This window comes from Haemaphysalis longicornis, unplaced genomic scaffold (genome assembly GCF_048455015.1).
Source record: "Haemaphysalis longicornis isolate Haplotype H1 unplaced genomic scaffold, Haemaphysalis longicornis Haplotype H1 scaffold_7, whole genome shotgun sequence".
Lineage (NCBI taxonomy): Eukaryota > Metazoa > Arthropoda > Arachnida > Ixodida > Ixodidae > Haemaphysalis > Haemaphysalis longicornis.
This window is the reverse complement of record NW_027526422.1, coordinates 151559168-151584574: the sequence shown is the minus strand read 5'-3', so window position 1 is coordinate 151584574 and position 25407 is coordinate 151559168. Positions and strand designations below refer to the sequence as shown.

General features: G+C 46.7%; 1 protein-coding gene across 1 annotated transcript in view; it reads right to left on the bottom strand.

The window, feature by feature from the left end:
• LOC144147137 (fatty acid synthase-like) overlaps positions 1–14483 on the bottom strand; it is a 243513-nt gene extending 229030 nt beyond the window's left edge. The window contains exons 1-2 of the mRNA XM_077679209.1: positions 14185–14483; positions 8594–8980 (exon numbers count right to left, since the gene is read on the bottom strand). Of these exons, the coding sequence (XP_077535335.1) occupies positions 8594–8980; positions 14185–14355 (558 nt within the window). The 5' untranslated portion in view covers positions 14356–14483. The remainder of the gene's footprint in view (positions 1–8593; positions 8981–14184) is intronic.
• Positions 14484–25407: the final 10924 nt, after the last annotated feature.

Here is a 25407-nt window from a genome sequence, read left to right as displayed (position 1 = left end):
CACACAAGCGCTGCACATGCGACGCTTCGCTGACTGGTACGACAGTAGGAAAATATAAGGCCTCTTGAAGGCGGGAGAAGAGTCAGCGAAGTGAATATAGGTACTACGGAAATAAAATCAACTGATATTTTTACCGTACAGCGTAAAACTAGGCCGCGGGAAGCACTTTTTTGCGCTGGGCGAACAAGCACAGCGGTCAGCAGCACGACCACGCATCTGCGAACGCTTTTCCGTCTACGAAATGCAATTGCTAGACGTGAGCTACTGTGGAAACTCGGGCGACGCTTACTGCACGATCGCAGTACAACAAATAGTCACCTAAGCGGCTTGAAATGCCAAAACTAAATAAAAGTGTAAACCGGTTGTAATATATACCCTATATTAGCAAAACCTTCGCGTCTCGCTCCGTAGCCTAGCAGTCTGAGGCGCTAGAAATTCATTGCAAATGTTTTGCGAGTCACGAGTTGGAATCCCCGCGGGTACGTGCTTTTTTTTTTTTTTTTGTAAGTTAACTTTTTTGTTTTCCGCCGATGTTTTCTATATTGAGTTCACCTTTTTTGGGGCCGCAACGTTCATGGCTACACGAACTAGTTCACAAAACGCGCGCAGGCTGGCACTGGCGCGCTAGCGAGTTCTCGTTGGCGTGCTGTTGCCATAAGCACCGACTGCTTGCAGGCAGTGGGCACAGGCCAGAATGAACAGACCCTTGGCCTGGTGCGAACACGCTTTTTACGATACAGGCATGAGGGAGGCAAGCTCCAAATATGGGGGAAAAGCGCATGACATTTGGGCGTCTGCGGGTACGCGGAGGGCGTTCATGCACTGCGTAGGTCTCGCTATGCTACGACTACAAGCCGTCCTGGGAGGCTTATCTTGTGCATTTTACAGCCGACAACATGGCAGAAGCGCGGTACGATGATTACTGAGATATTGAGAATGCCCATCCAACAAAGCCATTGGTTATGTTTTACAGAACCGAAACCGAAACCTAAACTTGTGTGATTGCTAACCTTGGGCATCGTCCAATCACGGCGCCCCTCCTCTCAACGTCACAGCCTTAGTTGGTGCGGCCGCCGCAAACCGCGCATGGTAGTTTTTCTTCTTTCGCGCTTTGTAGAATAATTACCGATTTGTCAACCGGATAAACGATGAAAAGTGTGCTAATTTGAGCCAGTCTACGCAGTGCAAGCAAAAACGGGAGCTTGACAAATTCACTTCAGTGTCCCTTTAAATCGATCTGGTTAGTGGGCCGTGTCCTCAGTCCAGGACAAGAGAGTAAAAGTAATTTTTTTCAAATCATAGAACGCCATCCCGAGTAGAATAGGATTTGTTCTTCGCGCCTGGAAGGGTTGAAAAGCAATAAAGAGCTACTTGGAATTCTTCTTCGGTTTCGAGTCTTGTAACATATGCAGGTATACTATTTATTACGTTACTTAGCGAGTATATCATGCCTTCAACACCGTAATCATGTCATCATTGTTCGAGTTGAGAGTCAGTTCGTTATGATAACGATATAATTACGATAGAAATTCGGAGCACAAAAGCCGCCTTCGAGTACTGTGGACCACGTTGTTTAGGGCGCGATCGCGGTGGCGTAGCACAAACCTTCTCATTGTATTTGCATGCGAATAAACAAAGCACGCTGCGGATATGCACCTTCTTGCACGCAGCCGTAATGAAAGCCAATTTGTGAAGAAGGGAATGTATGCCATACAAAATGAAGAAAATATCCACACGACCTTTGTGAGGCTCCCAAACATCCCGAAACCTCCTAATAAGAAGTTGGTGACGGCGCAGAGAAATTAATGCGTTGGCCAGAAAAAAAAAGCAAGAAACATTAACCCGATACAAGACAACAACGAAAGACACAGAAGAAAGCCGCTTTATTTCCTGCTGTGCGATGAGCGTGTAGAGGCCGCTGCTTGGTATGTAGTATTAGACTGTTGAGTCTTCATAGAAGCATCTCAAAAATACTGCAGGGAAGCCTACGCATTTTGAATACTTATCGAGAAGCTCTGATCGCTGATCCTCGCGAATAAGCAAGAAAGGGCGAGTTACACACAATCTTCTGACCGATACTCAGAAGGAAGTTGTTCTCTATCTCTTCGTGTGTTGCAAACTTGCGGGGGATACAGCTTCAATTTATTCAGGTGCGTCAGAAGCTGGCAAAATAACTTAGTCGCTAGAAATACGCTTTTTAACGCACTACAGCAACGAAGCAGGCGATTTCTAGCCCAGGCACTGTTGCCCCTCACAAGCGGAGTGTAGCAGACGACAGCGGCGCGAATCCCTAAGCCGACGTCAGAGCCAGGGGGCGCCACTCAAAGATCTCACCGCCAATAGGAAAACTGTACTCAAGAGGAGGAGGAGGAGGAGTAAAGGGAGGAGGGGAAAACTTTGTTTAACAAATAAATCGATCTGGTTAGTGGGCCGGGTCCTCAGTCCAGGACAAGCGAGTAAAAGTAATTTTCTTCAAATCATAGAACGCCATCCCAAATAGAATAGGATTTGTTCTTCGCGCCTGGAAGGGTTGAAAAGCAATAAAGAGCTACTTGGAATTCTTCTTCGGTTTCGACTCTTACGTAATATATGCAGGTATACTATTTATTACGTTAGTTAGCGAGTATATCATGCCTTCAACACCGTAATCATGTCATCATTGTTCGAGTTGAGAGTCAGTTCGCTATGATAACGATATAATTACGATAGAAATTCCGAGCACAAAAGCCGCCTTCGAGTAGTGTGGACCACGTTGTTTAGGGCGCGATCGCGGCGGCGTAGCACAAACTTTCTTATTGTATTTGCATGTGAATAAACAAAGCACGCTGCGGATATGCACCTTCTTGCACGCAGCCGTAATGAAAGCCAATTTGTGAAGAAGGGAATGTATGCCATACAAAATGAAGGAAATATCCACACGACCTTTGTGATACTCCCAAACATCCCGAAACCTCCTAATAAGAAGTTGATGACGGCGCAGAAAAATTAATGCGTTGGGCAGAAAAAAAAGCAAGAAACATTAATCCGATACAAGACCACAACGAAAGAAACAGAAGAAAGCCGCTTTATTTCCTGTGGTGCGATGAGCGTGTAGAGGCCGTTGCTTGGTACGTAGTATTAGACTATTGAGTCTTCATAGGAGCATCTAGGAAATACTGCAGGGAAGCCTACGCATTTTGAATACTTATGGAGAAGCTCTGATCGCTGATCCTCGCGAATAAGCAAGAAAGGACGAGTTAAGGCCCGTTCACACTGCGACGAAAGCGACGTGAATTCTGTCGCTTTGCCGCGCGACGACAAGAATTGGTCCCGACCATTCGCCAAAAACGGTCGTCGCGCGACAAAGCGACGGAATTCCCGTCGCTTTCGTCGCAGTGTGAACGGGCCTTTACACACGATCTTCTGACCGATACTCTGAAGAAAGTTGTTCTCTATCTCTTCGTGTGTTGCAAACTTGGGGGGGATACAGCTTCAAATTATTCAGATGCGTCAGAAGCTGGCAAAATAACTGAGTCGCTTGAAATACGCTTTTTAACGCACTACAGCAACGAAGCGGGCGATTTCTAGCCCAGGTACTGTTGCCCCTCACAAGCGGAGTGTAGCAGACGACAGCGGCGCGAATCCCTAAGCTGACGTCAGAGCCTGGGGGCGCCACTCAAAGATCTCACCGCCAATTGCTGTCTTGGAATCAGACACAATAATTTTGGCTTCCATGCTAGCTATTGCGAGCGCAATAGCCGCTTCTTCCGCCACCTCAGGGTGCGTCGTCAGGATTGTTCCCGAGGTCACTGAGTTTCCTTGCTGGTCTACTACGGCTACGGCCGCAGCCGGTCGGTCGTGATAATCCGCAGCATCCACATAGAAGACATGTGGGTTCCCGCACAGCTGCCGGTGAAGTGCAGAAGCTCTGGCGGTTCTTCTGTCTTGATGATGATCCGGGTGCATATTTCGTGGTATGGGAGAACAATGGATGCATGATCGAGTGCTGTCATCCAGAGAGCACTTGATACCGTGTTGAGAAGCGAAGGGGATACGCAGGGACCTTAGAATTGCGCGGCCAGTCTCCCTGCACGAGAGCCTGTGCAGCTGCGCCATCCTTTGTGCTTCTACTAGCTCTTCCAGGGTATTGTGCACCCCCATTGCTTGGAAGCGCTCCGTGGATGCCATGACGGGTATTCCTACAGCTTGCTTGTAGGTTTTCCGGATGATGCACTGGAGCTTCTCTATTTCTGCTCTTTTGAAGTTCAGAAAAGGAACCACGTATATGATGCGACTTATAATAAAAGCATGAACCAGGCGCAGTAAATTTGCCTCCTTGAGGCCGTGGTGTTTGTTAGTTATGCGGGCTATAAGTCGGCTGATTTGCTCCGCACTAGATTTCAACGTCGATACAGTAGCTGTGTTGGCTCCATTTGCTTGAACACGAAGGCCGAGTACGCGAATGCACTCGACGCATGGAATCAGGCTGCCCTGTATATACACTGGAATGTTCGGGACGTCTTTCTTTCTTCTTCCCTGTTTGGGAGGTTGGTAGAAAAGGATCTCCGATTTTTGAGGTGAGCAAGCAAGACCTCTCGGGGTGATGTAGGCATGGACTGCATCGGCAGCTTGCTGCAGCCTTTCCTCCAGGTCCCCATCACTGCCTCCAGTCGCCCAGATTGTAATATCATCTGTGTAGAGGCTATGTTGGATTCCCGGGATAGCCTCTAGGAGTGGACGCAGCTTGATCATGGCGACGTTGAAGATGAAGGGTGACAGTACGGATCCCTGTGGTGCGCCCTGACTCCCCATTTGAATGAGCTCTGATTCAAGTCCTCCCAGGGTGAGACGTGCCGTGCGATGAGACAGAAAGTCCTTGATGTATGCATAGGCACGGCGCCCGACTCCAAGCTCGGCCAGATTGTATAGAATGGCATCGTGTCTGACGTTTTCAAATGCCTTGGTGAGGTCCAGTCCAAGTATAACTCTAGTGTCAAGGTCCGAACCTTGAATGTCCAAGATCTGGTGTTTTAGTTGCAGCATAACGTCTTGCGTGGAAAGCTTTGGCCTGAAACCCACCATCGTGTGAGGAAACAAGTGGTTTGTCTCCATGTGCTTGTACAACCTATTCAGCACCACGTGCTCCAGAAGCTTGCCCAGGCAAGACGTAAGAGAAATAGGCGGTAAGTTCTCCAACTTGAGTTCCTTGCACGGTTTCGGTATCATGGAGATCTTAGCTGTTTTCCAGGCGGGCGGGATTTGCCCTCGTTCCCAGCACTGGTTCATGTACCGTGTGAGGCGGCTATGGAAGGATCGTCCAAGTTAGTCAGCAGTTTATTCGTGACTCCATCCGGGCCAGGCGCCGATTTGATCCGGAGATTCGTTAGTGCAGCCCGAATTTCAGCCTCCGTTAGAGGCCTGTCGATTTCGGAGTTTTCAGGACCAGTGTATTCTGGCAACGGCTCTGGGTCTCCCTCTTTAATGTAGAGGTCCTTAATAGTTTTCAAAAGTTGCTGCTCATCACCGCCATATGTATGTAGGAGAGCTAGCAGGTTATTTCGCTGTACCGTTTTACCGCCGTTTGGATCTAGGAGGCTTCTTAACGTATTCCACGTGCTGATTTTCCCCATTTGGCAATCCATGCGGTCGCATACAGTATGCCATTGCTGATTCGTGAGATAGTTAGCGTGTGCTTCAATTTCCCGATTCAGTCTTGCTAATCTCCTGTGAAGGGGGCGATTCAGTTTCTGCTTGTGGAGCCGCGCCTGGATGCTGGCTTTAGCCTCCCACATGCGTAGAAGTCTGGAGTCAGCCTGCCATAAGTCTGCCTCTTCGGGTATAATGTGTGTGGCCAGGTCAACATGGCTTTGTAGCTCCGAAATCCACTCATCCAAGTCTTCGATCACTGCCCCATCTGGTTCTACATTTGCTTCTCGTAATTTCCGGAATGTGTCCCACTTGGTAATCATATGTCGTCTGCCCATTGATTTAGCTGGTCCGGTCTGGATAATTGTTTCGACTATGTAATGATCACTTCCGAGGTGTCTACGCGTGTTTTTCCAGATGGCCTCCTTGATATTTTTTGTGAAAGTGAGGTCCGGGGTGGTGTCCCTTGTGACGCTGTTACTCACCCTTGTGGGGTATGTAGGGTCAGTGAGCAGGGTCAATCTTAATGACTGCGCATCTTCCCATATTATTGCAGACCTCTCTGCTTTCTTCTAATAAAGAGCTTTCTCTCTCTCTCTCTCTCTCTATCTCTCTCTCTCTCTCTCTCCTTTCTTGACCTTTCTGGGGTATCCCCATGCCGGGTGTGGGGAATTAAAGTCACCAAGGACAACCACAGGTTGACGTCTGGCTAGGTCCATAGTTTTTCTGAGAAGCTTGGAGAAGGAGTGCGTCTTACTAGGGCTGCTATACACATTTAAAACAAAAAGACTACCTCCGCCTTGTTTCCGCCCAGACATAATTTCAGTTAAGACATTTTCTGGTTCCTCGATGTCCGTTGAATGCTGGATGACTGGGATACTTCTTCAAATGAGGGTTGTAACTCCAATACGTTTTTTCCTGTGCGCCAACGAGGGGGAGGAACTGAATGGGCTAAAGCCCGGAAGCTTCGCCTGGCCATTAGTTTCTTGAAGGGCTATAACATCAGGATTGTTAGGTGTGAGCATGTTGATGTATTGTTGCAAATTTCCTCGTTTTTGAAACCTCGGCACTTCCATTGGCAAATTCGATATGTTTTATTGCGGTATTGCTCCATGACGGTCGCCAGTAGACTCAGATTTTTTGGGTCCTTCCGCTACAACATTAAGGGGACGCATGTACATTTTTGTTGTCCTTTATGGGGCGGCGTTGGATGTAGTCTGTTGCATACGTGTGATGGTGTCTTCTATGGCGACAAATCTGGCGCTCCAGGCTTCTTGCTGCTTAGTGAAGGTGTCGACTAAGGCCGTAACCATGCTGCCAATTTTGTTGATTGGGCCTACAAGAGAAAATGTGCCAGTCCAGCGAATGGATTTTTCGTGATCAACCAAGTGGACAGTCTTTGTGGAGTGACTGAGCCGTTTTTTAGAAAAAAACGCTTAAAAGGGGAGGTATAATGTCATGAGCAACCCCCCAGAAGTGGTATGTGCCTAAAACCCCGAAGGAGTATGTGCTAAAGAATACCTGGGAAGTGTGCGTACATTTGGTTTAAGAGGGAGAAGAGAAGAAGAGAAAAAGAGGCAAGCGTTGAGAGGAGGAAGACAAGAAGCCCAGGCTACGCTCCTGGAACCGACCTGGCAGGCTCGCTGGCAGGCTCGCCAAAATTGTCCCGTCAATTAGCTGGGCAAACTGGATGCAGAAAAACCGAGACGTTTAATACGCAACGACAATAACGCGCGAGACTCCACACATCACAGCGCTCCTCACTGCAGTAGAGTAAACGTTCGGGGCACAAGCACTATACACAGTTAACTTCCGCTCACTTTCCACTTGATGTCCGTTGCTGGTTGCAGCTGTAGGCACTAGGGTTCGGTAGTCGATGACCACTTGAGAGGCTTGCCGGAAATGCTGCCAGAGACCAGGGTGCGTAGCCCCGGGTGCCGTGGGGACCTTGTTTCGGGTGCGCAGCCCGAGCTTTCAAGCCAGGTAGCCCCGCTGGTGGTTGTCTCTGAAGCCGCCAAGGGTGCGTTGTTGCGCTCAGGATCGTTGCCGCGCTCAGGAGGCCGGCTGGGCGCCTTTCCAGGTTCGGTGCTTAGAGCTTCCGTGCAGGTGTCGCCATTCCTTGCTCTCCTCGCTCCACGCGCCTCTCTTCTTCTTACCCTTCTTCCAGTCCCCTCCTTGAGGGGGTTGCCCATGACATTCTCCATGTCACCTTTTTCCTCCTCTTCTTCTACTAGTCTTCTTCGGGAAGTTAGTCTCTTCAAAAACACGTAGCGCTGCGTACACAGTGCCTAACACCCAAACGGCGCTCTGAGTTGTTTTGTAGACGCAAAGTTGCGACAAGTCTATGAGATGAAGCACCGCACCAGAAACCAGTGCAGTCCGATGTCTTGTACGCGAACAAAACGGCCTCTTTTCAATGCTATGAATAGCTATATAATTTTTGTTTGCAAGCCAAAGCATAGAAACACAGAAAGAACTGTGTGCGAACGTACAAACCCGCGATATAAATACTGCGCCTGCGTTTCTTTTCCTTTGCGGAGTACTACTAGCAAGTCAACTTGGCTTACCCCCTCCGTGCGCGCCACCAACAGAGTATATCGCAACGTATTTTGCTACCACGGTACTGCGGAGTTACTATAACATGTCTTCCTTCATTTGAAACTTAAAATAGGCATATACTGTATCTCACCCGGGGCTGCCGAGCAGGAGCACAGCCGAGACACCAACGCGTTCTTGAGTGGTGGCCGACCTTATATTTTTCATATTCCGCGATAGCGGCGCTGGGTGTCACGGCTCAGAGTCGCGCTGTGTTCAGTGCACGACGCCTATTGCCTGCAGGTCACCCTCAAGACCGAAGAAAGTACAGCCAACTTTAAATGGTAAGCTGACAGCCAGCCAGCGTACTGTTCGCCAGGCATATTCCCCCATCGTTGAAAAGTGTGAACAAAGCTTCGTACGATTGACTCACCTGAATTGCAGTGATGGAGACAAATGGCGCCACCTTGTCTTCACCATCGACCTCTTCGCTCGTTACTAGATTCATGAGGTCGATGCCGAACGGCTTGAGCAACTCATGTGACTTGTGCAGTGAACGGGCAAACAGTTCGAAGTGCATCATCTGCCGGGCCATGCCATTCCACTGGCAACCCATCCCTGTGAATGCGAACCACAGCGGCCGCCTCTCGAACGGAGTCTGCTCGACAACTTTCACGACTTCCTTTTGTGTTCCGTCCACGGACACCACGGCGAAGCCACGGAAGGGGAACTGGTTGATGCTTGGCTGCCCCACACGGTTCAGGAGGGCGTATGCGGAGTCAGGGAAGGGCCCTTCTTCCTCCAAGCGATTCAGGGTGTTCTGCAAAGATCGATAAATAATCGAAAAGGAGGAAAGAAGTACAACCTGTTAGCCCTCAGAAAAAAAACAAAGTTCTGTTGATCGTTTTGAATGAATAACCTAATCCTTAGAAATTGCGTTCGGGAATAACAAGAGCTTCAATGACAAAAGAACTAGCGCTGCCTTCTAGCAGCCAAATATGTTGAATTATTCTTTGAGACGTGGCTCAGATGTTTTAAGCACGAGCAAACAAAAAAAACACGTTTTTCGCTATTATCAAAATGTCAGATCATGGTGCTGAGTTGAAAAACGAACACAACAAGCGGCAAATAGCCCCATGTTGATACACTGCAGTGCACAAAGATAAATAAAGCTTTGCAGAGTTGTGCATTATATATCGGAAAGTAGAGTACATTGTCAAACTGTACACGGCTGTAATTGGCATGTTGGTGACAAGAAGACCTAACAACTCAGGTTGTATTGAATTTCACCGATGAAATTGCTAGGACTGGGATGGGAAAGTAGCAAATCTAAATTTTATAGTTGAAGAGGCTACGGGCGGCGGTAATAGCTGTGTCAAGAGCCGAACAGGGTACAGTGCTTGAAACCCGCGCAGCTTATAAGGGTAGCAGGATTGCGAAACCTTAGTTTACATGACGGGGGACAGCTCTGACAGTGCTGGTGCAGAAGGCTTCTCCTCCTCCGCCTCAAACCGCCCCTCCCGTTGATTCGCCCCGGCGCCAACCGAACATCCTAGGACCAAGACTTCATAACAAAGAGGCAATGCTTCTTTTATTACAAATAAACACGTGCTCTTCCGAGGGCATTTTTTCAGTACCTTCAATCTTTAAATGAAAAGCACAATTTTGTTAGACTCATTTGTGATAGCTTCGACATCGAGGCTAAGCACTAGGGTGCACCGGCTGCGGATGCTGGTTCTTCAATGTGCCACTGGTGGTGGTTTCTTCTCGCTGCCTGTAACTTACGGAACCGCGGTGACCACTTACGAAGTTTTCAAGGGCATAAGAAGCGAAAATAGACAAAATAGACAACCTGGGCGGGTCCGCGCACTGCTGCGCTGTGGCGAAATGCATTGCGCGCAGCTGAACTCTTATCTGCAGTACCACGCAGGCCGCCTGGTGGCAGGCATATAAGCGTCTTATTCTTTTATCACAGCGTCCAGCAGTAAATGGAAGTGAATACATTAGTGTGCAAAAAATTGGAATCCCTTCCACACCGTGAACAAGGACGATCTTCGAAGATATATGGAGTGTTTTACCTCAGTAGATCCATCTATGCATGCAACAAAGCATGTTCGTTTGAAATTAGCAACTGAACCTACCTCCTAGTAAAACTGCAGTAGACCTGCGATATTTCATACTCGAAGGGATCCTAGGACTTGGTTGGAATTATCAAAAGTTTCATAAACACGTCTCGGGGCAACTTAATAACTTGTGCGGTAACGAAACACTCACGTATACTTCATCTTTCAATATTCACACACAACAGTTAAGTGCTATTCACACATCGAAAAAAATAACGAATAGATGACTGCTTTGTCTTTGCATAAAAGAAATGTTCCAATGCCAGCAAGGGCAGCCAGTTTATTGCTTTGACACGTGTATGCAGGTAATCGCCTTTATTTGGGACTATTAGCGATACAAAGATGCCGATTTGCCGCTATAAGCGGCAAACGCAGCAGACATTAACCGGTAAGAGAAGCAAAAAGTACGAATTAGCCGAATTGACGTAATGAAGCAGTTTGGATTGAAGGGCTTCAAAATACATTGGAATCGTTGCGGGCCAACAAACATTTTTACAGTTGTTTCAATTAACCCAAAGTTTGAATTATCCGAGTTTTAATTATCCCGAGTCTACAGTATACAGAACTATGAGTTGCAGTTTCGAGGACAAACATGCAGCGGTCCGCTTCGCTCCCGTGGAAGCCTTAAAAATTCCGGTTGTCTTCCCTTTCAACGATGCTATTGCTAGGATTGGGATGGGAAAATACCAAATCTAAATTCCATAGTTAAAGAGGGCGGCAAATGATGTCACAAGAGGTGGGGGAGGATGCGGTGGGAAAGTTTGCCCAGGCTCTGGAAGCAGCCGCTCGGAAATGCTGGCTGCTTTCGACGAAAGCTTTATAATTTTGAATACAATCTTCCGCAAACGAAATGATAGCAAATGAACTTGGAAAAGCCACAACAGCGAAAAAAAATTTAATTTAAAGGAGCCATGAAGAGAAAACACAAGTTTGGTTCATTCGAAAGATTGCCTCGTTAGAACCATAACGACACCACTTATAACGCAAACTTCGCTCAAATAAGCTACATAATTAGGAAAAAAGGAAATGATTATGCGACCCACCAGCTCATTTTCCGCAACAGAACCTGTGATGTCACTTGGAAATGCTCTGCGATTGGCGGAGGCCGGCAAAAGCAAACGCATGTTAGGCAGGGCTTACAGTTTGCATAGCGAGCTAAATGCCCGTGAAACATACTGCACATTCTTTTTATGACAAAGAACGGTGGAGTAAACGGTTGAAGGTCCGAACAAACACGCAAGCGCGTGCGCCAATGCATACGAAACTAGCGCCGGCCGAGCTCGACCTCTCGCCGTCGCGCAGACGAATTTTCGTGTTCGAGGCTCTTCGGGGCCAACGAACCGTTCCAGCACGCACAGCCGCGACCTTGCTTCGTATCGTAATCCCTTCACAGGAGGTTGGCCGTCATATCGCCAACCAGCAAAGTAAAAATAGAAATGAGGGGAGTAAGGAACAGCAAGAAGCGACGAGATAGTGCCAGTCGTCGCGTAAGTTTCGAATGGTGTTGGCTTGCTGCTGTCGTTACGAGCTCGTTTCCAGTTTACAACCACTGAAAACTTCAGTTTGTTCGAGTACTTTACAATGAAATTTCGTTGCTGCGTTTTGAAATGCCCATGTAGTACGGGCAAATCGTCGAGGGAGTGCGACATCCCCGCCGGTGAGGATATCTCCTTTCATGTGCTGCCCAACGACGAACCTAGGCGAAGCAAGTGGCTACGTTTTGTGAACTTTGCAAACGGAGGAGAAAGAGAGCTAAAGGAAGTACAAGTGTGCTCGCTTCTTTCCGAGGAAGTGATTACGGCAGGGACCCTTACGTTAGCTCACTCCTGGGACATGCTGGCGCTCGTCGCCGACTTCGTCAAATCGCTCTGACCTTGGGGAAAAAAATGCCGTAAACACCGCGCATTGACACTCGTATCTTTCTGGTCGAAGCAGAGAGCTCGCGCGAACGGCTTTCCATACACGACACCGGCCAACTGGCATAAGTGATACTGCTACTGAAATTGAACTATTATTAACCGTAATCAAAATACGGCACATACGCACCAGTCTATATTCGTCCGTCGCGACGGGGCTGACGAGGCAGCGGTGCCGACGGCTGGGCGTTCGTCTGTTGTGGCTATCGCGGAATGGTCGCTTTCCCGTCCACCGCGTATCCCACAACTCTTGCCGCTCGTGCACTTAGAAGCATTGAGCGTTTTAGTGGTGTGAGGTTGTTAAATGCAAGCCCGAGCTATTCGGCGAGAGTTTTGTTGTCCGGATAAGGCGATTCCATGACTAGGGCTGCGGGTGCACTAGGTTTTACTAGTATTTTTAAAATGGCCGCCGTCTCGATCGACTCCCGCGTGTGGGTCCTATATGGAGTCGACATACTAAGTATCTGTTTCATGGACCGGCTCTATGACGCCATTGTACACGTCACGGAATGTTCAATTTTAGCGGGAGATTTAAAATTTTGGCTTAAATTGCCTTATTTCTCAGTGAATTAAAGCATCATTTGCTTCCGGGAAAGCGCTTGAGGTACTATGAAACACCTAATCTTTCGAATAAAACAAACTTTTGTTTGCTCTTCATGGCTCCTTTAACTCATTTTAACTGGAACTCCAAGCATGGTACATGATGTACAGGTAATCGGCAGGATGAAAACAACTGATCACACGATTGTTCGAAGCCGCATCCGCATGGTATTAACAAGGGAAAGAATAAGGATGCTAAAACGGGATACACCTAACCTGCCTTCTGTAGGAAGAAACGCAGAAGATGTGAGATGGCTGTTTCAGAGTTTATATACATTCAACATGTTATTCAGTAATAAAGACCCCAGGAATTTTCGTTAAATACCCTACACGAAATCTAAGAGCACGCTGTGGCACGCTCTAGATGCGGACAGGCAGAGGGACTTCTGGGAGGAGTAACCTGTCAGTGCCTACACATTCAAACTATTCCTTATATTGGGGAAGGTTGTATACATACCTTACACAAATCTTCGAGAGTTTATTTACATACAACATGTTCTTCAGTAATAAAGGCCCTCGGAATTTTCATGATACCCTATACGGCTCCATTATATCTAAGAGCACGCTGTGGCACGCTTTACAGGCGGACAGCCAGACAGAAGTCTGGGAGGAGTCACCTCTCAATGCCTACACATTCAAACTATTCCTTAGATGGCGGAAAATTGCCTACATAGCCTACATATATTATCTATTAGTTTCTCCGCATAGCGCTCTGAGAGCTTCTACTTCCACGCGAACTGCGCCCTGAAAATTATATAAACATTGCCCCTGGCAATGCTTTTATCACTTTTAAACGTATTTCATCAACACAGTCAGCCACATTTTGTGTTTATTTTTTCTGCGCGCAGTCCTTGTGCTTAATTTTGGAATTCTTTAACTATAAATAGCAAGCAAACGTCTCAGAACGACCTCGGATAGCAGAGCACTTTCCGGGGTGCCGCATTCATCACAGGGTACCAGTTTTCTACACCTTATGAGCCCATGCCTATAAAGTTCAATACCATAGCTACGGAATTATTTATTTCTAAATAAAATATTTCACGCAATAAGAAGGTTCACCTGTATCGAGAAATTGTGCTTTTGAATTTTTATGTTCCTAGACCTTCCCCACTTTTACTGTTTACTATCATTCCTAGAAGTTTTATTGCTTAACTGGCCTAAATTTTATTTCGAAATCAGATTTCGTATGGAATGTTCCAGCCTAGTTTACCGGACTTTATTTCTTTGTGTCTTTACTTATATAACAGTGTGGCAACTTAAATTCTCTTGACAAATCTCCAGAAGCCGCACCTGGCTTTGCCGGCCCGTTAATACATTAACTCTACTTATATCGTCCCAATAAACCAACCTAAGTATGATCGTCAATATTGTTTTCATGTCTGTACCGTCAAGGAATCCTTGCTTCTTCCAGCCATAAGAACCAGCCTGGGTGTCTCTGGCGTCTCTCGTGGAAGTTCTTGAACACTTGGGCCTAGGTTGCCTTGTAGAATCGTGTGAACATTAGTTCCGCCAAAACCATAGGAATTGAGGCCCACTAGACCTCCTGGAAAAGGCATCGGTTTGTCAACGACCACCAGGCTTCCGTCATGCAAAGGTAGGATGTCGGGGATCGCCTCCGTGAAGTGGAGGTTTCCAGCTATGGTCCCAGTCTCGAAAGCAAGGATGACTTTGGCCACTGAAGGTATACCTGCACACATTTACGCTGCCCATCAGACTGGAAAACTATAGGTAGTTCCAAATAATACACTCATTTCGCGTTGGGAAGCCAGTACGGAGGAATACAATTATAGTCTGCCACAAAGCCAACAACGGCGAGCATGGGTGGTGCCAAAAATAAAAGGAGCAAACATTTCAGACATTTACAAACACTTCAGCATCTAGTAAACACCTTGCAAACATCTCAAGAAAGCATTCCAAAAATCTAGTCATTTTGGGGCCCCTTCAGATTTCATTTAAAAAATTGCAAGCGTTGAGGACATGTTCCGCAACAGAATTCTTTCTGCTGATCAGTGTACGTGCTTATATTCCTAGTAAAATCACCTTTGTCCGCGTTCATATAGGTGTTTCTCGCAGTTACAGGAATTCTGGCAAACTGCAAAGTTCTTCAAATACTTGCTCGTTAGAACCCGTGCATCCGATAGAGGCACCATACACACTCTATCGAAATGTCCCAATTACGGTACCCCATTATGTAAACGAATGCCTGCGGGAATGCAAGAAATATTTGTGCAGAACCACAGAAAAACGACAACGAACCAAAAGGGTGTGCAGCGAAAAGTCAGTAATCCAAAATTTCGCGCACAGGCTCTCTATGTAATATTTGTGCTTTTCGTTTGAGTCACACGGGATAGAATTATCGTTGACGCTTCTTGCTTTCCTAATTTTTAATGCACATTGTCTTTCTCTAGTCATAGTGCGTCTTACAGCTCTTTCCCCTTTTTAAGCAGATTCATAGCTTCATTTTCGGACAGAGTTACATAGCACTACATTCAGTACCATACATAATACTTCTTTCAAAGAGCTTGTAGTTGGGAGCTACCGCCATGTTGTCTCGTTGTTTGCGCGTTCCTGTCCTTTGGGCGCTTTTAAGCCAACATGCATTATGTTCACAATGGTAAGACACGATAGATAATCAAATACCACGCCAGAACATGCCATATTTCTAGTTATACAACTTCCCATACCGGCAACCGGATGGTTCGCATGATGTGTCATCCAACACTTGCGTGTCGACTAATTCTGTACTGTCGTTCTGGCGGTCGCCGCTACCCGTCTTTAGACACTTCGCATGAAAGTCTAATACCAAAAGCTTCACACCAATCCGCTGATTGAGATACATCACCCAAACTTCCTACAGCTCTATCCTACGACATTCTGGCACTGTCGTCACGAAATCCTGCTTAAGAACCACATCAGAAAAGCTAGCCGCAACAAACGCCAGTTGTCTGCCTTATTACCGTTATCTTTAGATAAGAGTCAAACCCACGTTTCCCCTGCACTGTAGTTGTTGATGCCACTGTTTGATAAATTTCAAGCTTTGTTTTAAGACCGCAAATTTACAGAGTGTTACGTACTGTTTAAAGAAGGAAGAACACTAACAAACAACAAAAAATTGGCCACTATTTTTAATAGTTTGCGGGTTTATTCACTACGTAAAAGTATAATAAAGGGAAACGAAGAAATACACTTTTCCTAAGATTTCGGCCGCATTGCTTCATTACGCTCTGCAGCTCCACACGCAGGCTTACCTGAGGCTCCTTCACAATGTCCTATGTTGCTCTTGACCGAGCCGATCAGCAGCGCTTTCTCACGTCCCTCCTGGCAAAAGAACCGGCTGACTGCGCCGAGCTCCTCTGGATCACCAGCCACAGTCCCCGTTCCGTGAGCTTCAACATAAGTAACATCCCTCGAATCTATTTGAGCTTTGGTGTAGGTGTCAGACAAAAGCCTTTCTTGCAGTCTGCCTGAAGGATAGGTGATTCCTGCGTCCAATAAGTGCAACGAGATTGTCAAGGTCTAGAGCAATATTGGGTGGAAACAAGTTATAGCGATCGTGTTCCTTAACAAGTCTTCCGGGGGTGGGCCATGTTGCACAGCACTTTACATTCCAGAGCTCGTTTTCTGCGGCCCTGAGGGTTGCTGTTTTTGTACGTGTGCGGATGCTGCTTGGTAGAGCAGTGCCTGACTGATTCTGAAAAAAAAACGAACGCAAGTACAATCCTCCTTCTTGCGTATATCTGTGTCTCACTTACACAAGTGGACTTGCCACTAAAAGTGCTTTAGAGCCTTTCCTGTTTAACACAGCGACTGGCGCGCTTCTTTTGGCTTTATACACACCGAGAGAGACCTCTTGTCTTCAAGTACCCAACTGTTTGATCTGCTAAGTGTCGCAACTGGAGAGTGCTAAATGTGGTGGAGCTGGACAATTTTTAATTTGAATAAAACGTGCCCGCCTGCAAGGCACTGAAACTACAAAATCTTGCTAACTTCTTTGCAAAAATCTTCATACCTGCAAAAATATAGCTTACGTAGTAGCATTAGGTGCCGTGAAAAGTAATGTATGTAATGAACAAGTTCCACAGCAACGAGATTTACAAACGGCATTGCTTGGCTGTGTTAGCTTTAATCGACCCTTTATCCCCATGTCTACTGATGCGGATTCGCCGATAGCAACTTGTTCTTTGTTCACGTTTCGAACCACGTTCGGGTTGAACAGGTTTCTAGAAGCAAATTGTGTTCCCAAGTACCGCAATAGTTCTTCTACCATAAATAATACTTGCGCTATAAAAGCTGCATTCCTTAAAAACCTATCCTGCACTGTGTAACTGACGTTGCTGTATTCACTTTGGCGCTATGTAAACGCTATTGTATCGGAAAGTTTCAATTTTAACTAAATTGACACTTCATTTGTTGATCTGGCGCTAAGACGTGTCGCATATTTATTCTGCGATCTACTAGTCCGTTTTTTTCTCAGTCAGACTGACAAAGTCGCGTACAGCCCTCTCAGTTCTTTGCCACAAATAGCCTCTCCTTGGATCTCTTCTCGGCCCCTCCTCTTTTATATACGAGTTAATTTTTTTTTTGTTATTACAAAACATCAATATTATTGTGTGAGCAGCAAAAAATGTTTTGTTCATCTCCGTCGCTCTGTAGCAAAGGTTGCAAGAGAAAACACAGACAAATACATGGCAAAGAGCGAGTGAAGAGAGCTGCCTTCTAAAAAGGGCGGCGTTCGAACGGAGACAAGTCAATGCGGGGCTCGGCAGCTTTCACGGCCTGAACCGGTCGCATGACGAGTTTCGACGGACATGCAAGAAGGGCCGCGTTTCGGAAACATGAAGCGAAGCACGGGGTTGCCATCGGCCAAACCTCTATTACGCCGTGCATAGAGAGAAGATGCTCATCGCAACAGTACGTAACTGAATCTGTGAATCTTCAATTAGTTTTTTTTTCAATAATCCGGTACCATTAAAGATCATCTAACACATTAATGTTTCTTGACATCATGCTTATTTCAAACAGGCTGATCCACAAAGCAAACACGCAACGTTGCGTTTGGCGCATGATGGCCTAATTTGCTTATGTGCCATAAAACCCAACAAAACCCAGCATGAAGCAGCCTGTCAATGCATATTGCCACTTTCTAAAGGGTGGTACAATTATGAATGAGGCATAGGTGTATGGAGAGAGAAATTCAAATTCAAATTTTAGCTGAAGCTCAGGCATCGTATCTTGAGTTAAAGTGACATTGCTTACAACAGAGGCTCGACTTCGAGGGTTCTTCCTTCTGAATAAAGCAGTTGTAATGAATTGAAGCTGAGCTTCAATGTATTATTGAGTTTCTTCCAAAACTTTGGCAGCACCAAGTTTTTTTCGAAGCTGTAGATCATAGTTACCTAAATGAAGAAGAACCTGAAAGTTTTCCATTTGTTGATCATGTCAACCAACTTTCCTTGTGTGCACTGAATGCCTTGTAACTTTATCATACATCTCTCCGTACCTTAGATGGCTCACTCTTCTGCTAAGTAGGATTCTTGTGCGCTGAAATTATGCTCGTCTTTTGAATGACCATTTCTGAACTGTTTGTTCACTTTTTTGAACAAATAGTTCATACAGTAATAGCTGACAATCCTTGGCTGTCTGCCTTCACCAGTTGTTGCTCATGTCAGCGTTCTCCGTCCGGCTTGTGTTTCACGCGTTGAGATTTGGGCGCCAAGTAAGATCTCCATCTAGGTCGCGGGTTCGATTCCCGGCGGCGCCGGCCGCTTTTCTGATGGAGGCGAAAAGCAAGAACGCCCGTGTGCACGAGATTTTGGCGCACATTAAAGATCCCCAGGTGGTCAAAATTATTCCGGAGCCCTCCACTACGGCGCGCCTCATCGTCTGCGTTGCGTAGGCGCGTTAAACCCTACAATCAATCAATCAAGATCTCCATCTGCCTGAATTTCTTTGGACTCCTACACTACTGTGCCCCTGATTGTCAGGGTGTATCTTACATGCATAAAACCCACATTTTCTCATTTTGTACCACTTTAAACACTCTTCCCACGTGTTACTGTTGTGCAAGAAATCTCCTTGCTGTAATATCTTTTTTCCCTTTGCACCAGGTGAGCTTCTTTAAGATAAATTTTTTTAAGCGCGCACAACGCTTACGTAAACTTTTTATTCAGTATTCGTGCTTTTCAGTCACTCGGCAGATCAAAGTCTTATTAATTGCCCGTATGCACGTAACTGAACGTTTAATTCAGTATCAAATAGTTTGTTGATAATTGTAAAATTATTGTCATTTGTTTAACCTGAGGGTACTGCCTAATATTGGCAGACATACTTTGGCAAATGTGTTGGCAAATGTGCTGGCAAATATTGGCAAATGTGTTGGGCATCTTAAGATATCCTATAACTCCTCGAGAGACTTAAGTGGGCATACCGTTCTGATGGGTATGTTTCACGTACCCATCACCAGAGCAGCCAGGTAATACAAACTATCAATCCACCTTAATCTATTCTCCTCCACCATTCATCCTAATTCAACTTAGTCCCACCTAAAGCACCTTAAACACACCTAGATCCGTATTACCTCTGTTATTTGCCCTTAATGCATTTCAATCCTTCTAATATAATTTATTCCAACCTAATGCACTTCTGTTCTACGTTAATCTAGGCTACTTTCAACTTACTCCTCTTTATGTTGTCCTAACCTCCCTTATTTCTGTTAATTTCAGTGTTATCTTGACTTACTCCACCTTAATCAATCTAAATCACATCTTTATTGTTAATATCACTCACCAATCAATTATGGTTCCGTGTCATTTCATCTTATTTCCCCTGAAATCACATTAATTCTTCTTATTTTCCCTTATTCCTCGTTAATACACTTTATTCTTACGTGAATACGTATTGCTAATCAAAACAATTAGTACTTATGTACTAACTCTTATTAGTGTCACACACGGCTGGCAGGGGTTGGTACGCCTCTGGCCTGGCTTGGGTTTTTGTATCGTTTGTGTATACCGGGATTCAGCGATTTTAGTCTCCCAAGGCTCACGCTTAATAAACGCCTTTGGATGACTTCAGTGCTGCGAGCTTCGTTCGTATAAAAAGTAGCAAACACGCTTACCTTCAGTCTTGTAGCCATTCTGGTTAGTATTCACATGAACCACCTTAGCGTAATTTCTACGAGCCGACGACGTCCGTTGCAGAAAGAAAACGCCCACGCATTCACTTCGAGTGTAGCCGTCACCTGAAGGCAAATTCAAAAGCATTTGGTTGTTTATATTGGGTCCATATAAAAACGCCCTCAACATTCTCATTCTGCAACCACCATATTCCACACTTTTTCCACAAAGATATTGCTTCACGAATGACGGTTGTAGAATATTTTTGCTATTTCTGCCGTTTCTATCACGCAACCCGGTTCGTGCATCTTTTAAGAAAATGTTCTGTCGGATAGGACACCGCGCTTATGAACGTTGAGAAGGGCTCCAAACATATGCGGAGATGAGGTGGCTGTGCCTGCGCGATCCTGGAAGGAGCCCCGCGCTCATTTAGATGAACACAGGCTGTAAAGCCACTCGTGGACTGTGTAACCACACGCCTCCGAATTGCGTATGAAATAAAATCAGTGCATGCGCTTCTGGGCACACAGCGCAGTTGAAACAAAGCAGCGTCGCAACTGAATTAGTCGCGGCACCCCTGGATGACAGGAGGTGAGCTGATGATCCTAATGACGATGACGGTGATGCTGCTGCTGAAGAGAATGATGATGATTAGTGACTTACCCTAATAACGGGGTCGTGTTGCACAGCGACCTTAGTTGAAACGCCCTAGTTCATACACCTCGCTTTCGATAAACACTATTTTCGTAATTTATGCTAAGTCGCAGTTTGCTCGGACGCCTTCCTGCCTTCTCTTCTTTTTTGCCCACAAACATTCTGAGCCTCTTTTACCAATGTCTACTGCTTTCCAATGCAGTGTTTCCTTAAGCTTCAGTCCGAGGGCTTCCGGAAGCTGGATTCCTGCCTTATTTAGAAACGGTCGCATACCTTTGCGCTACGTTACTACATACGTTATTGATTCCCTTTTGCAGCCTGCGCACGGATCTTCCTGAATCTGTTCCCCGAAAAGCACATTTGTTCGCTTACAACCCACCCCATTTTCCCGAATCTGTGGATTCCTCAGAATTGCTTTAATTTCATCTGTTTCTTGTCTCCATCACTTTCAGTCTCCGATTCTTTCGCTTCCTTTTAGGGGCGAAGCTCCTTAAGGCGTGGGTCTGTCCATCCTCGACGTATGTATGTAGCCACCTCTAGTTTAGTTCTTGGATTGTTTACTAGATGGCGTGGCTACCTCTAGTTTAGTTCTTGGATTGTTTACTAGATGGCGGTACTTGTATATGATGAAAAGATGCGCTTGGATTGTTTACTAGATGGCGTGGCTACCTCTAGTTTAGTTCTTGGATTGTTTACTAGATGGCGGGGAGCGTTGTAATAAAATCCGTTCGCTGTTGGCACGCGCTCGGAGTCGCCCGATGGTTAAGGCTGCAGATGTGCGAGCCCGCGAGGCGGAAGCGCTCCGTGAAGCTGCGCGACGCCGCCGCCAAGATCCTGCCGTACGAGAGCGGGAGGCCGAAGCGTGTCGTCTGGCCGCGCGACGACGCCGCCAAGATCCCAGCGTTCGAGAACGAGAGGCCCAAGCGTCACGGCAACGGCGCGAGGACCCTGCCGTACGCGAAGCGGCACGGCTGCGGCGCGAAGAGGATCTCCAAAACGTCAGAGAACGGGAAGCGGCGAGAAAGCGCGCGTATCGGCAGGCAGACCCCGATGCAGTGAGAGCTCGTGAGGCGTCTGCAAAACGCATCAGGCGAGCTCAGCCCCAAGGTGCCGACGCGCGGTTTAAGCGAGACTTTCTAGACGTTACGTTCGGACACAGATGTAGTGGGCGAACTTTCACTGAAGAGTCACGGTTTTACCGATGATTTCCCCTCAGGAGCTTCGCCCACTCATCATCATTGACCCCGTGGATATGCTGTGAATTTTTTTTATTGTCTTGGTCGTTTCCTATTTGATTCGATATTGTATACGCTTTGTCTGAAGCCTTCTGTTTCTTTTAGGTCGTACCACTGGTGCCCGCTACTATCGTTTGACATCTGCGTCAGCGTCTTACCGAGAGAACAAAGACAGGAAGAAAACGGTAGAGGAAAGTGTGGCGAAAGCGTCACGGAGAGGACAGTATTTGCTGAGCCATGCTGAGCCACGAGACATGCCGGGCGTTGGGATGCGCTACGAGATGACGCCATAGCACCGCATGCCACCATGCGCTCGACGATGATGTGCGATCACTTCCTGTGACGCAGTTCGCGCTGCCAACGCATAGGCTTACCATTGATACCATCGAGAAAACCCTCCAATGAGTACTGCCTCGGGGCACTGCAGCACTCAGGAGTGAGAAAACCGGTGAACAATAAGTGAGCCAACCAGTGTGTGTGCTTCGCGTCCTCTTCGCTGCGTGGTTCATCCGAACCACGTGACATTTGTGCGGGAGGTTCAAACACGATTTTAAGCAACATTCCCGGAGGTGGCGACTCGTTACAGGATAACTACACAATAGCCCTCGCCACCGGGCGTTCGCTGATCACGCGATCAGTGCCTGAGAGGCAGCAGCACTGCGCCGTGACCGAGAAAGCTGCAGTTCGCGCTGCGCACATATTTCGCATTAGGGACTTCAGTAATCGTCAGCCATTTATGATGCCTGTGCGTTGTGCGCTAACTTGAGGCTATATAAACACGCATGTTGTAATTGCCTTATTATGCGTACACAATGGACAGAAAAATCGCATATATGTGAAAAATAACATGAAGCGCGCTCATGCACAAATTGAAAAATAACACTTAAACCCTATAATGACGTTTCTAAACGCTGTAACAGAGTGAGCAAGCTTTGTAGAGTGATCAATCTTTGATAGCAGAAAGAAAATTTTCCCGACCTGGCACATAAGGCTGTTACTGTGAATTTTTTTTCATCGTTATATAGTGCATTACAGAATTTTTTTGGTTTTGGCAGCGTATGTGATAAGAATTTCTGGTCGCCTCTACTTTTTATTATTATTTGTTATGAAATAGGAAGGGAGTGACTAAATATCTTACAGCAACTAAAGTTGATTTACTCACTCAATTACTGGCTCACTGGTTTACAAGCAAAACACGTTAGTCACCGCTAGCGTATTTCCAGGATATGACATTCCGAAAGCTGGCTGACGCTCTTACTCATAAGCTTTTCCCATTCACTACCCAAGCCGCACGAAACCTTTCCGGTAGCGAGAATTGTGATGCGTATCTCCTCTTTCTTCACATGGTATCAATGCTCTTTATGTAATGATACCGTAAAATATTGACCTTTTTTAACCCGTTTTTGAAGTAATTACTTACTGCGCGCTGCTCTCACTTCAAAGCAGCCCCATCCCATCTGTCCCTGAACTGCCTCATTTGTCATTTTAATCTGGGCTCCTGGTTCACGTCTAGCCCTCATTGAAACTTTGATTTGAAACTCACTACAGTTTTCAAAAAAGTGGGGACCGGTATCATTATAGACATTACGCACATTACCAAAATGAAGCCTACTTGTCGGAGCATTTCAGCTAGGCAGACGCCGGAGAGAGAGAGACTAATCTTAACTACGAGCAGCAAAGTGTGTCTTGAGGTGCTACGTTGGAGGTTCCATCAGATACCTCTGTTTGAATGGTCCTTTCCACCAGCTAAAAATGGGAGTCGGAACCGCAGTAGGACACGTCCTTCTCCCACATCTCAAGACAAGATTGCGGGTGTTCTATCAAGGTTGGGGTACAGTTCTAGTACACTGTAGTTGGGGTTTCCCGAACACCGCTAAGCCTTGTCGTATAAGGTGCCCGGGACCGAGAACTTACAAAGCAGGGAACACTCCGCAAGAAAGAGGGATTTGAGTTTGATAGGGTAATGAAAGTTATTTGTTTGGACGAAATGGACACTGCTGCTAGCTCTTTCGCATCATTAATACTCTGTGATTTCTTCATAATCAAACAAAAGATGCGCCGTTTCGCCGGTCGGGGGAAATGTCGGTCGATTTTGTTTGGGGTGGTCAGGTTGCACTTGGTGGCAAAGTGGTACGGTGCCAAAAGAACAGTTACCTTTCTTTCGTGTGGCTCGAGGAGAAGGGTGTGCAGAGCCGTCTGAGAAATTCTCCCCAAAAAAGGTGTAATAAGCCTGTTACGAGGCCGTCACGACGTTGTCCGCCATTGTCTGAGACATGGCCAGCGCAATGGCCGCTTCTTGGGCCGGTGTAGTCTCTGTGAAGTCTTCGGCGATAGTAACGATGTGCGTCATGGTTCAATTGAATACGGCGCTCATGGCTTCTTTTTTTGATATTCATAGACGCCGGTGTAAACCATGCGGTCTCGATCTCTGTGCTGTTAGTCGATCGTTCGCGCTCTCGCTATCTCGTTCCTGCGTGATAAGTAGGGTACATGTTGTGTGGTATAAGGTCAAGTTCCATGTTTATTCTTATCGGTGGAGTTACGTCTTGTAGTCGCCATTATTTTTCTTCGGGGGATACCATGCCCCATCTGGTGAGGCATCTCCATCAGTAGGGTGTCATGCATAGCCGCAGATGCTGGCTGGCAAGGTGGCCCCGGCTATCTGGGCGCACTGTTACGCAGACCAAATTATAGAAGACCGTCCTTCGTGGTACCCTAGCGGAGCCTTAGAGCGTGGTAGCGTGTTTACATCCTTGCCAAGTCATGGTGTCAAACCTGGTCCGGTCGCCCTTGCTTAAGATTTTTTCGAGGTGACAGAACACAGGTAGTGAAACACGAGAGATGCAGAGGATGTATTTACACTATTTATGAGGCCGCTATCACCGAGCTCATGCAGGCTGCTGCACACACAGGTTCTTCGTCGTCAATGGCATAAACCGGAGCAGTAAGCGGCACTTCCCCTTTATTTATCTTTTCGTGCCTAGCTCCCCATTGAAGGCGACCGTCTCCATCACGGCCACAGTAAAAGTTCGGGTGGCGTGACGTCTTTGCCGCCATGATTGAGAATGGCCGGCTTCGCGAGCAGTGGCTTCCCAGTAGCGACGCCCCCAAGGCAGTAACAAACCGATGAGGGGGTTCGAAGCGAATTCAAACGAGAGGGCTAGGGACATGGCATTATCAGCTGGTCACACCTCGTCTGTTTTCGACTAATGTTTATTGGCTCTTGAAGGGTGTGGGACACCGGGTTGGTGATATCATTGAGTCCTGCCCGCGGCTGGGCTGGGTCGGTCCGACGCGAATTATACATCCTCAACGACTTCCTCTTACAAACTTGACGACTCTATCTTCGCGTGTGCATCCTCGACGATGGCTTGTACATCCACGGGGATGCGATGCGGAGCTGTGGCAAAGTTGGAGATGAACCCACCATCAAATAGGTTGCGGTGTGGCAGAGCACACGACATGAAACCAGAGATATGCAGACGATGTATACACACTATTCCAATGGAGCCCATTACAGAGCTCGCCCAGACTGCTGCTTCTTCGCCGTCACGGGTTGAGGCCATGGGAGAGAGAGAGAAAATGACTTTATTGTGAAATAAAT